The 11,406-nt window shown below is 47.7% G+C and overlaps 1 protein-coding gene across 3 annotated transcripts in view; it reads right to left on the bottom strand.

Annotated features, from left to right (window-relative positions):
* RUBCN (rubicon autophagy regulator) overlaps positions 1-11,406 on the bottom strand; it is a 48,194-nt gene that overhangs the window by 4,820 nt on the left and 31,968 nt on the right. For all 3 annotated transcript variants that reach the window (XM_079977719.1, XM_079977717.1, XM_079977718.1), the window contains 8 exons: positions 9,566-9,626; positions 8,531-8,663; positions 6,208-6,353; positions 5,537-5,601; positions 4,368-4,606; positions 2,561-2,622; positions 1,480-1,633; positions 54-147 (listed from right to left, as the gene is read on the bottom strand). In XM_079977719.1, coding sequence (XP_079833845.1) covers positions 54-147; positions 1,480-1,633; positions 2,561-2,622; positions 4,368-4,606; positions 5,537-5,601; positions 6,208-6,353; positions 8,531-8,663; positions 9,566-9,626 — 954 coding nt within the window. The remainder of the gene's footprint in view (positions 1-53; positions 148-1,479; positions 1,634-2,560; positions 2,623-4,367; positions 4,607-5,536; positions 5,602-6,207; positions 6,354-8,530; positions 8,664-9,565; positions 9,627-11,406) is intronic.

The following is an 11,406-nucleotide window of genomic DNA, read 5'->3' as shown; positions in this document are numbered from 1 at the left end:
CAAAATCAGCGTCTCAAACCCCCAGCCGCAGGGGATGTGGCTCCCGTTCTCACCTTCACACGTCCTGCACTTGTTGAGCTCAAAGGGGAAGAGGATGTCCTCTTCGTTCTGGCAGAACTCGCAGATGAAGCCCTTGGCCTGGCACAGCTGAGGGGGAGAAAAGGAAGAAGCGGAGGGGAGTGAAGGAGAACAGCCCAGCAGAAGCTGCATCCCCACTTCTGAAGGGACAGAGAAGCCCTGGATCTGTAGCATGTGCACACACAGAGAGACACAAACGCCCTGCCAAGGAGTCCTTGCCTCACCCTCAAGCAACCTCCACGGGCATCTGTTTAGCGCTGGGCACGGTAGCTCCACAAAAGTGGCAAGTGATCTCTAACAAGGCTACCTGCCAGCTCATTAACTACCATCGCCAAGGAATCACAAACTCCCCAGTGAAAATCTTGCCTCAGCCATTGAGGGCTTTAGGCAAGCAACTTTGGCCACCCAATCTGCAGCACAGAAATAATTCTGCCGCATCTTAACCAGTTGTTGTGTGTGCCCTTATCTAAGGGTTACAGGTCGTGAAGGTTGGATTACAGCAAGACTGTGTATGTGATTACATACTGTTTTATCCAACAATGGCACTGCACTAGGATTTGCTGTTGTTGCAATCAATCAATTAAATTATAATTTCAATTCACTACCCAGGGTCCAAGGCTGGTCACAACAATTTATAATTCAGTATTTACAACAGCTGAAACAAATTCCAGTCCCAGGAACAGGGTGGATCCTGAAAATACTTCCCATGTGTCAGGAGCTAGGATAAAGAGGAGCACCTTCAGAATGCCACAGAAACCATAGAACGAAGGTGCCCAACACACCTCTGTGGGGAGGGAATTCCAATGCCGTAGAGAATGACTTCTCCTGGGCCACCCCCCAAAAAAATTCTGAGGGTGATGGAACTGAAGAGGGTCACCTCTCCCCATCGTAACACTGGCAGGAAGCATCTCTGCTTATGCAATGCAGGGCCCCCAATCCTCACCAGTTGTCCCATACCTATTACAGTCCTCCACACCCTACTGTTCGGCAGGGTCCCCATGCCAACACTCCCATGGTTCTTGTGGGGGTGAGGGGAGATGTGGGAGAAGCCAGAACAGGTACTGTGTTTCAAATGAACTTCATCCCAGCTTCAATTTAGCAGTGCAGGTGGTTCTCTGTTACAAGAAGTCTACCAAAGTTAACCTCTCCTTTGTGTTCAAGAGCGATCCTAAGTTCCTCCACCGATGTTCCCATAGAGATTGCAGCTCAAGCTGCCTCACTAGGAAGGGTTAAGATCAGCCTCCCTGGCACCCAGACATACAGCCAGAGCACTGCCTGGGAAAATCCAGGTCTCCCTGCATGGCTTTTGTGCGAAACTTGACCCAGGGGAGAAACAAATACAATACAAATTGGGAGGACGGGAAGGGGCTGAAAGGGGGGGAAAGTAAAAAGATTACCCACCATGCATTTCTCAACGTGCTGGGTACCTGCCTTGAGGAGCTCTGTCAAGCAAGGAACAAGCTCCCCCTTCTTGGTGGCACTCAGGTCATTCAAGGAATAGAGGTGGAGGTCCTCTGTCAAATGACCTGGCACGGTGTCAAAGGCATCCAGGAGCCTGCAGGACCAAGTCAGAAATCAGCGCCATGACAAAGCAGCCTTGTTCTGTTCTGAATGCTCCTTGCCCTCACTTAGTGAATATTGCAGCCAGACCAGCTGATGCAAGTGAAGGCTGCTGGCAGAGTTCTTCAAAAGCTCAAGCCTACACATTTCCCACCTAACATCTCACTGCCCTACTGCTCCTTTCCCTTGCAATGGTTATTTTCCATTTACATGTTGTACTGATTTTAATATTTTGTCAGGAGCCGCTCAGAGTGGCTGGGGCAACCGAGATGTGTGGCATATAAATAATAAAATTGCTGGTGCTGCTGCTGTTGTTGCTAAGGTTCATTCCAACAACCCAGCAAGGTCTATGCATCTCTGATGCAGTGTGTGTGTGTGGGGGGGTGTACATTCACATAGTTAGACCCTTGTGTGAATGTCACGCATGACAGTTTGGGCAGCTGAACACTTGCAGGGAATCTGCTGCCGCTCGCAGCTTTCCAACTGGCAAATATAGACAGCTGTGCAATCTTCACACGTGACAAGCAGGCACTGGTACACAGTGCGCACCCCTATGCACAGAAGCAGAGGAAATGATCCCACTGACCAGGTGGAGTCGGGGGACAGTTGCAACAGACATCTTGTCTTGCTTAAGCCCAGGCCTAGAGGTTAGCAAGAAGCAGAAGAATGCGTCTTCTGCTCAACAAAGGGAGGGTGGAGGTGCCTGAAAGACTAAAAGTGAGGTACAGAAGTTCATATGCTGGTGGTGGCAGCCCAGGTTCCTTGTGGTTCAAGAGCATGTCCTATAGACGTTCTGTAGGAGGAGATGCAGCTATCTGGGAGGAGTGCACTGGGAGGAGTCCACTACTGTTTCTGCGCCCCACCCCCACCCCCACCCCATTGCTGGGCTTCTGTCGTTTTGCTTGCATCCCACAGCACTTACGCTTTTGCTAGGCGGCAGGTCTTGAACATGTTCTTCATGTGGTACAGCTGGATTCTCAGCAGCTGGAAAAGACCAAGTGAAATAGTGGTGGAGTGAAGTTACATGGCTTTGGCAGAAATGTTATAAGGAACTAGGTACAGTTAGATTGTTGATGTATTAAAGGGAAAAAATAAGCTTAGAATATGTTAATTACAGGACAGAAAACAGAGGAAGATGGAAAGGAATTGCTGAAACAGTTAATTGAAGTGGAATACAAAAAGGGAGGCGTGAGGAAGTCAATGAAACAAGTGATTGAAAGTTAAGATTGAAAATATTGGAAGTGTTTTTAATTGTCTTTGTTTTGTTTTGTTAATTCAATGTTTCATGTAGTGTTTTTGTTTTTGTTTTTTGTATTTTATTATATTGTCATGTTTAATTCTTTTTCTTTCTTTTGGTAATCTTTAAACTCTTAATAATTTTTTTTTTTAAAAAAAAGACCAAGTGGAATAGAAAACCTCAGGTTGGAAGGCTTCTTTCATTTTAGAAGTATTAGGTATGTGTGTCACAGCAAGGAGTTGAACAGAAACCCAGGACTTGGCCCTGCCTCAAAAGGGACTGTCGTGTTTCCCCAACCCAGTGGGATGCATGGTTAAAGAGGAAGGGGGAAATGAAAAAGGGAAATTAAAAAACAACAACCAGGTGCAAGAGCTAGAAGAAATAACAATAAAACTTGCCCCAGGCAGGTTTGGGTATGCTTTGTTGCTTTAGAAACGCCAGTCTGTGTAAGTGGCATGCAAATTCGCTGCATCTGACAGTTTTGGCTTAGGTTACTCATTTCTGTAGTTCTGGGGTGGAGCAGAGTATTCTGCAGGGCGCTGTAGCTCCACGCCCCAGAAATCCTGTCCTTTCTGTTGCTCTGAGATTTCACCAGGTTTCAACCACACACTTTCAAGGTGATCTGCACAGCCTTAAGGGTTAGAAACTTTATATAAATGTAAAAAAGCACTGAGATTCTGAGGATGCTGAATCCTGTGCTCAGTAACAGTTGCTGCACACACACAGTTCCAGGGGTGGGAAAAGCTACTATAAAAAAGCAATTTACACGAATGGAAGATTTTGAGCAGAGGTTTAAAGAAATAAAATGAAAATGAAGGGCCTCTGCAAATGTGCTTGAGGCAGGATTTCTATGCATAAGGTTGAAGTGAGTGACAGAGGCGCAGGCTCGGCTCAAAAAAATGGAAAAGATGGACCTAGAGGTTTGCACGCTTGGCTCAGATTCAAACAGTAATTTTCTCTCTCAAAAAAAAAAGGGTGGGTGGGTGCAAATTGGCCCCTGCATGTAGAAGAGAATGACGTATTTCCAGATATGGGTGGTGGGGAGTGGGACGTACCCTAAGAACATGTATCTGCTCCTTTCCCACACATATTGGAACCCAGGGAACTGTGGGATTTGCAGTTCTGAATAGGGATATGTAACAGAATTCTTTCCCATTGCACGCAGGCACAGAAAGTGAAAAGATGCTTATGCAATAATGACAAATACAATTCAATATATGCATATTAAACTATTTAGAAGAACCATGTTTCTTTCTTAGGTGCAGGCAAGGAACTTTGCAGGTCCTCGTTTGAAATATAAGCTATAAAGTCACACCGGGTTGCAGAACGTTGTTCTACTTGTTCTTTGTTACAGGATCCCCAAGCTTTCTCACAAATCTACAGTTCCCGAGACAGCTTTGGCAGGAGCCCTGACACTTAAAAGCAGGTATAAAAGCTACACTTGCAGGGTAGGGATGGCCTCACGGGGCACCTCACACTCCGTCTGCCTTACCCTGACTTGGTTGAGCGGCTTGACCTTGCGGTAGAGGGCAGTGTTGATGTCCTGCACATTGAAGAGGGGGTCGCTCCAGATCTTGCTTAGCAGGTCCTTGGAGAAATTGCTGATGCAATATTTGCTGAAGTCCCACTTGCGCAGAATGCGGCTGGGGATGAGCATCTGAGCGTTTTCATGGCAACACTGGCAGAAGTATTTACCCAGGTACTCACAATAGCGCATGCGCTTGATGTAGTCTGAAGGGACAGGGGTTGTGGAGAGGGAGACAGAAAGAGAAAGAAAGAGAGAGAGAGAGAGAGAATGAATGAATGAATGAATGAATGAATGAATGAATGTGTTCAGACTCCTCCTGGGAAAAGGGGCTGAGCCTATCCACAAGTCATCCCGAGAACAAAAGGAAGGTATCTTGCCCAAGGTGCCAGTTTCAACACCCCCAGTGTAGGGCATGTGTACATAAATATATGGAATGTGAATTTCGTCCCTACCAGTTCATGCTTTGAACCACAAAGTTGGTTGATTATATTTTGCTTTTCTGTTCAGAACAAAGTGGCCAACAGTAATTAATACACAGGCGCCCCACTCAAATCAGATTAATACCACCCACCTTTTAAGACAAAATCTTTCAAGGTTCAGGCAGTGTTGAAGAAACTGCACTAGTTGCCAAACAGCTACTGGGCTATGTCCAATGACTTCTTATTATGTGAGAGACTGCCTCCTCCTGCATTCAGTTATAATATCAATTCAGGCCATCTGGGAAAATTCTACACACGCCATTGCACCCTGCAGAAAATCTGAGGGTGCTGACCTGAAAATAAGCATTTTTTGCTATTGTCCCTTATTTTGGAATGCCCTTCCCTCTGTCATATGTGAAACAGCAGCTATCAGTTGCTTCAGATGTCTTGTGAAGATTTACCTTTCACCTGGGCTTCCCCAACCTGCAAGTTCAGATCCTGCATGAAATGCTTTGAATCCTACAATTCCTGTTTTATATGCCCCCATATAGTTGTTTTATTAGTTTTAAACTGTATTTTTAATTTTAAAAATCTTGTACACTGCTTAAGAGATTTCTAAAATATTAAGCTATCTATAAAGTGCTTTTTTAAAAACCAAGTAACATAAAATAACATAAACAGGGCCTCAAGAACTCTGCCAAATCCAGCACTCACCAGGGTCTGTCCTGATGCCACATCCGGCACAGCGATAGTTCTGCTTGGCCACTGCCACCTTTCTCCTGCAGACACACAAAACACGTGCTATGTATGTGTGCAGACAGAGGATAGATAGATCTCAGCCTCCTATCTTGGGGGCAGGGAGTGGGCTGCTAAGGAAAATGTTATGAGGATTTAACATGCAGCATTTGAATATGCAATTAAAAAAACCCTCTACATGGCCATGCAATGTTATTATAAAGGACAAAAGACACTTGTCCATTTCCAAGCCTGTTCTTAAACCACAAGGACCACTAGATTTCTGAGAAAAGGCCTGTGCTTGCAGAATGCCACCACCCACCAGACATGAGCTAGGGAAGAGGCCACGGAGAGGACACTCTCACCAGTCGCTCTATTTTGGCTGGTCATCAAGCAACTCATGAGAAAGCCACCTCCCAGACGCTTTCTCATCCTCTAGTAGATGGTGCAACAGTCTGACTCAGCATAAGGCAGCTTCCTTTGTGAGTAAGGCTTCCATTCTTAAAGACAACTTCTAAGTTTTTATGAAGAGGGGAAAAATCCTCTTGCTGCTGTTGGCAGATTCTAGCAAGGGCATGAATGGGCATATTAGGAAAGAGGAAGGGAAAGACAGAGGACACTGCAGGCTTGAAAACCACCTGTCTCCTTACGTTGGTGCTGGGTGGATATTGAAGATTATCTGTGGCCGGGGAGGCGCCCACTCCAAGTTCCCTCGGACCCGGATACGGAGTTTATAGATGTCCGCGTGTTCCCCATCGTCGGGAGAGATGGGCACAGAATCGGGAATTGGCAAGAGCTGCAGGAGGAGAACAAGACTCACAATGCAAACATGCACCTGGGTCTGGGCACAGAGCTTCCATGGTTAGCCAACAAGCAAGTAGGCAAGATCTGGTTACTGCAGAATCTTCTGGAAATAATTTAAGCACTAAGTCAATGCTGCTATAGCAATCCCGTGGCTATTCCACAATCCAGTGGTAAACTGCTACGTGTGACGGCGTCCTCCATGTTATTTCTGTTGCACAAGTGCAGAATCTCACGTCACGGTCCCCTCCCTGCCCACCACCCTCGCTTTTCATATTTCACGCGTACGTGAAACTTTGTAATCCCAGAGTGCACACAACCTTAACAAGAGGGCACTTTGGAATTCCTGACTGCTGAAAGAAGAGCTTCCTTTTGCCATTACCCAAGAGGAAGTCGACAATCAGTGATCCCTTGTGAACAGAGCCCACTGTCGAACTGAGAGTGTGAAGTGGGGAGTGGGTGGAGAGCAACAACAGCCCCAAAACTACGGCAAACGGAAGAAAGCAGCATCTCGCAGAGCAACTTCGGAGCAGAACCGCAGGTCACCACTGAAGCGCCTTTGTAAAGCCAACGCAGAACTGAACTGCAAGGCGACCAAGGAGCAGAAATGCTTCACTGTCTCCAGCACAGAGTATCAGCGCTGGGTGGGCCCTTACACCCCACTGAAGTATATAAACAGGGCCATTACGCTTGCTGGAATTCCTCCCGGTGTGACTTGCATGACTGCTGCCTCCCTAAAAGGCCTCACGCTCTCACATACAAGCAAAGCCTGTGGTTTGAAATAGACAAAATTAGAAGAGCACACAGAACTTGTTTAAGGAGCGATGCAGAGCTCCGACGTTCCACACCCTGACCACACACTCCTGCACAGCCTTGGTTTAGATTCTGGGATTTCAACCAGCACAGCCCATGTCTACTCAAGTTCTTTATGGCAGCTTTAAGGGCTGGAGGCTTTTTGCTTTTAAAACATACCAAGATTCTCAGGGTGCTGAATTCTGCATCAAAATGCCCTGCTGTGCCCCAGTGCTGTAGGACTGTAAGCATGCCTAAGACACCTTTCTTCCTCTGGCCATTGAATTCCCACAAATCAAGAAGCTGTCAAATGTCAGCAAAATCACAGCTGAGGTGGAGGCTGAGGCATGCAGCCTGGACCCACACGTTTAGGTGGCTACTGATTGGTGCCAGTCACACTGAGCTGGCTTGTATTTGCAGTCTTTTGGCTTCAGGTGTGGCCAGCCCTGATTATAAACCTGATTTTCTACTGAGCAGCCACAACAAACCACTCTAAACCAAAGCCTTCCATGCAGAGAGCGCAGCCACAACACTCACACACCCTGGGCCCCTTCAGACGGGCCATTCATAAAGGCTGTTAGAGCACGCAGTAAACACGACACTCCCTGGGCACACTTCCCATTCGGGACATACCAGCAGCAACTTTTTGCAAAGCTGTCTTTTCTTATACCACTTGGGCCGCTTAAGAAGCCTTTTAAGACACAGTCTTGGGCCCTGAAAACCAACAGCAAATGATCTATCAAGGTCGCTCCCTGAACAAGTCTTCCCTGCTCCTGGGAAGAGAAGCAGGAACAGAGGTGGGCCTGGTGAAAGCTTTTGGAGGCACTTCAGATTGCCACGCTCCTCCTATTGAAACATCTGATCTTTTGCTCCTTTTCTCTGCGTTGGCTGCAGAGCAACCTGTCCCTATGCCACAGCTAAATTTCACAGACCACATAGCTCACTTTTATCAGCCACAGCCCTGGTCAGTGGTCAATGCACATGATAGAAAGGGCAAAACACCAATTCCCAGCCTCCTTCATCCAGAAGTTTCGGATTACAACTCCCATCAGTCCCTTGGCCACGTTGGTTCCTGCTCCCTACCGATCCCAGTGTCAGTAGTATCTCCCACTGTGTTGTGCAAACGTAGGTCTTGTTGCCCTTGCCACCTGAGCCGCTGGATGGGCTGGCCACATCACCTGGCCTTTGCCCTTTTAATCTAGAGTGGTTGTGACCATGCTTAAAAGCCACCACATCCAGCACATTAAGTGTTTGCTGCCCACCGCCATAAAGTGGCTAAGTTTAAACCACCACTAGAGAGGGGAAGGGGGGGGGGCACAGCACAAAATGACTGTGCTGTTCTGGCCCAGGGTAGGCGGGTGCTGAACTCAGGAAGCCTACCTTCTGCGGGGCGTCTTGCTCCGGCACAAGCCATTCCAGTTCGGAAGCTGCGGGGAGCTGCATCCCTTCAAACTGCTTCAGCAGGCCCATGGCCACAGCCTCCGCCGAGTTGGAGTTGAGGAAAGAGTGGAAGCTGTTGGACAAAGCAGCGGAGATTAGCACAGATACAAAGCAGCAGGAAAGGAGGTCTCTCCTGTACATCCCCCCTTAACGTTCATCTTGAAACCCTACAGGTCCCACAAAGCCCTGTGCTTAATTCCTCACTCTTCGTCTCTTACTGCAGGGACAGGAAACCCGTGGCTCCAGAAATTGCTCAACTCCCCAATCCCTTCAGCCCCAGTCAGCATGCCCAACTGGCCCAGGAGCAGTGGAAATTGTCATCCAGCAACGTCTGCAGAGTGAAGATCTGGCTCCCCCTGTTTCTGCCTCACTTAAAAGTGTCCTAAGGACACTTTACTGCACTTTCTCACATCTAGCCCTCATTTGTTATTTCTGCCCATGTCCCAACCAAAATATAGACACGGCCAGTTGGAGGAGCTAAAACAGATGCTCCTATCAGTCGTGCCTCTGCCTGTGGAAGCAGCCTCTTGGTTAGTCTCCACTGAAGACCCAAGCTGGCACCTTTTGACACCTCTCTTGGCACAGAAGCAATAAACCACCATTTCTGGCTCGAACCTAGTTGCTTTTATCTACTTGGAACCTGCCCCTGGAGGCAGTATGCTGCCACCATCCGCGAGACTCAGCCTAGCCAGAACCTCAGTGACCTGCAATCTGGTCCTCAACCATTCCTTCACACTGGAAAGCCAACCCAGATGCAGAGCTTTAAATCCTTGTCATTTCTTGGCCCTGATACTACCAGAAATGGCTCCCAAATGGCACAGATTCTACTTCAGATATATTACTAAGAGAAGAAGCCTGTTTAGAGCTTTCTTAAATTTGTCGCCCAATTGTCCCTTCTTCAACCTTTCAGCCTAAATCTTCCCAGTGTTTCACTGAGCCATCATGGTGTTCTTATGCTACATCAGAGATACATACGTGGAGCCTGAGGAGTGGAAGGACTTCTTGCTGGGAGCTGCACTCCTCTTGATGTCTGCATCTAAATCACAGCACAAATGAAGCGGGGGAAGGTTAGACGTGGCAAAGGCCATGCCGAACAGATTCTGGATGGGTTAACACATATCGCAATTTTACAACAAGGAACTCATCTACAGCAGAGATGGGCAAATTCACCTATGGGCCAAGGCCTTCTCACAATGGACCACTTCAAAGTCTGCCCACTTTCTGCACCATCCACAGAAAGCACGTCAAGAAGGGTGTCAGAGCCTGCGTTCGAGGTTTCTAAGACTAAAGTAAACACAAGCCACATCTGGCATCTAACCCAATTTTATCTGATCCTCTCCACCCCAATTTGTGCCTGGTTGGAAACATGAGGCATTGGTTCGTAGCTGTTTGCATCCTTCCCATTAGGAAGAGAGACGGCTACAGAGACCTCCAAGGTGGCCTCAGTTCCTGAGCCTGTTGGCACATACCAGGAAGGAAGAGACGCTTTGTTCACACAAAACTCCCAAGGCATGACTTGATAGGTGGGTTCTCCCATCAGAACATGAGTAGGTTGCTCCCCAGTTTAAGCCACATATTCCCTCACCTAACATCATCTACCACCCCATTTTGACAGAATTCTGTGGGGGGCTGTTATAACGAATGGCTTTAAAAAGCAACTACACTTTATATAACTAAAAGGCAGTGGCTATTGACGGCCCCCATTTCAGAGAGGAGGAGTTACAGACTGCTAGATATTGTGGGTTATTTATCTATGATGTGGAAGATCACAATCAGGCCCTGCTTGTAAACTTCCACAGGGCACCTAGTTGTCCACCATTGGCAGAAAGGCCATCAATCCAACCTGGTCTGTCAATTCTTAAAAGGTCCCCTAAAAGTTTTGCTAGCCACAGTTGCTCACACTGGCCTAATCCTTCTATCAACACTAGCAAGCAGCTAAGAGAGCGAGAACCGTAGGAAGTGAACAAGACTACCGTGGGGTAAAATGGAAAGCTTATAAGCCATGCAGGGAAGGAGCTGCTAGCTGTTTACCTTACCCGACAAAACACACACACAGGGAAATAAGTTGGTTATGATGTGTTAGTCACTCAAGAATGTGTGTGTGTGTGTGTGTGTGTGTATGAGAGAGAGAGAGAGAGAGAGAGAGAACACAGTTCAAACTGGTCACTATGCCAGTCAAAATATGACAGTTTGCATTTGATATCCCTGCTTTTGTAGCCTTCAGTGGACTGCAAAAGAAAGGGCTCAGGAAGTCCTAGATAGATTGTAACAGAAATGTCCCTCCCACAGTGGGGCCATGGATGTTGTACAACTGATAGGTTTTTGCTGCTTTGTCAAAACCGCCTGGTTTAGACCAGACTTTGGCCCATATGGATTTTGCTTTGTTTTGCTCTCACCTCTGTTTATATTCTTAGCACCAAAAGGTGGAAATATACATTGACTATAGAAGGGAGGAAAGGGACGCAGGTGGCGCTGTGGGTTAAAGCCTCAGCGCCTAGGGCTTGCCGATCGAAAGGTCGGCGGTTCGAATCCCTGTGGCGGGGTGCGCTCCCGCTGCTCGGTCCCAGCGCCTGCCAACCTAGCAGTTCGAAAGCACCTCCGGGTGCAAGTAGATAAATAGGGACCGCTTACCAGCGGGAAGGTAAACGGCGTTTCCGTGTGCGGCTCTGGCTTGCCAGAGCAGCGATGTCACGCTGGCCACATCACCCGGAAGTGTCTCCGGACAGCGCTGGCCCCTGGCCTCTTAAGTGAGATGGGCGCACAACCCCAGAGTCTGTCAAGACTGGCCCGTACGGGCAGGGGTACCTTTACCTTTT

The sequence above is a fragment of the Podarcis cretensis genome (genome assembly GCF_951804945.1).
Source record: "Podarcis cretensis genome assembly, chromosome: 5".
NCBI lineage: Eukaryota > Metazoa > Chordata > Lepidosauria > Squamata > Lacertidae > Podarcis > Podarcis cretensis.
This window is presented reverse-complemented; position numbering and strand designations above follow the sequence as displayed.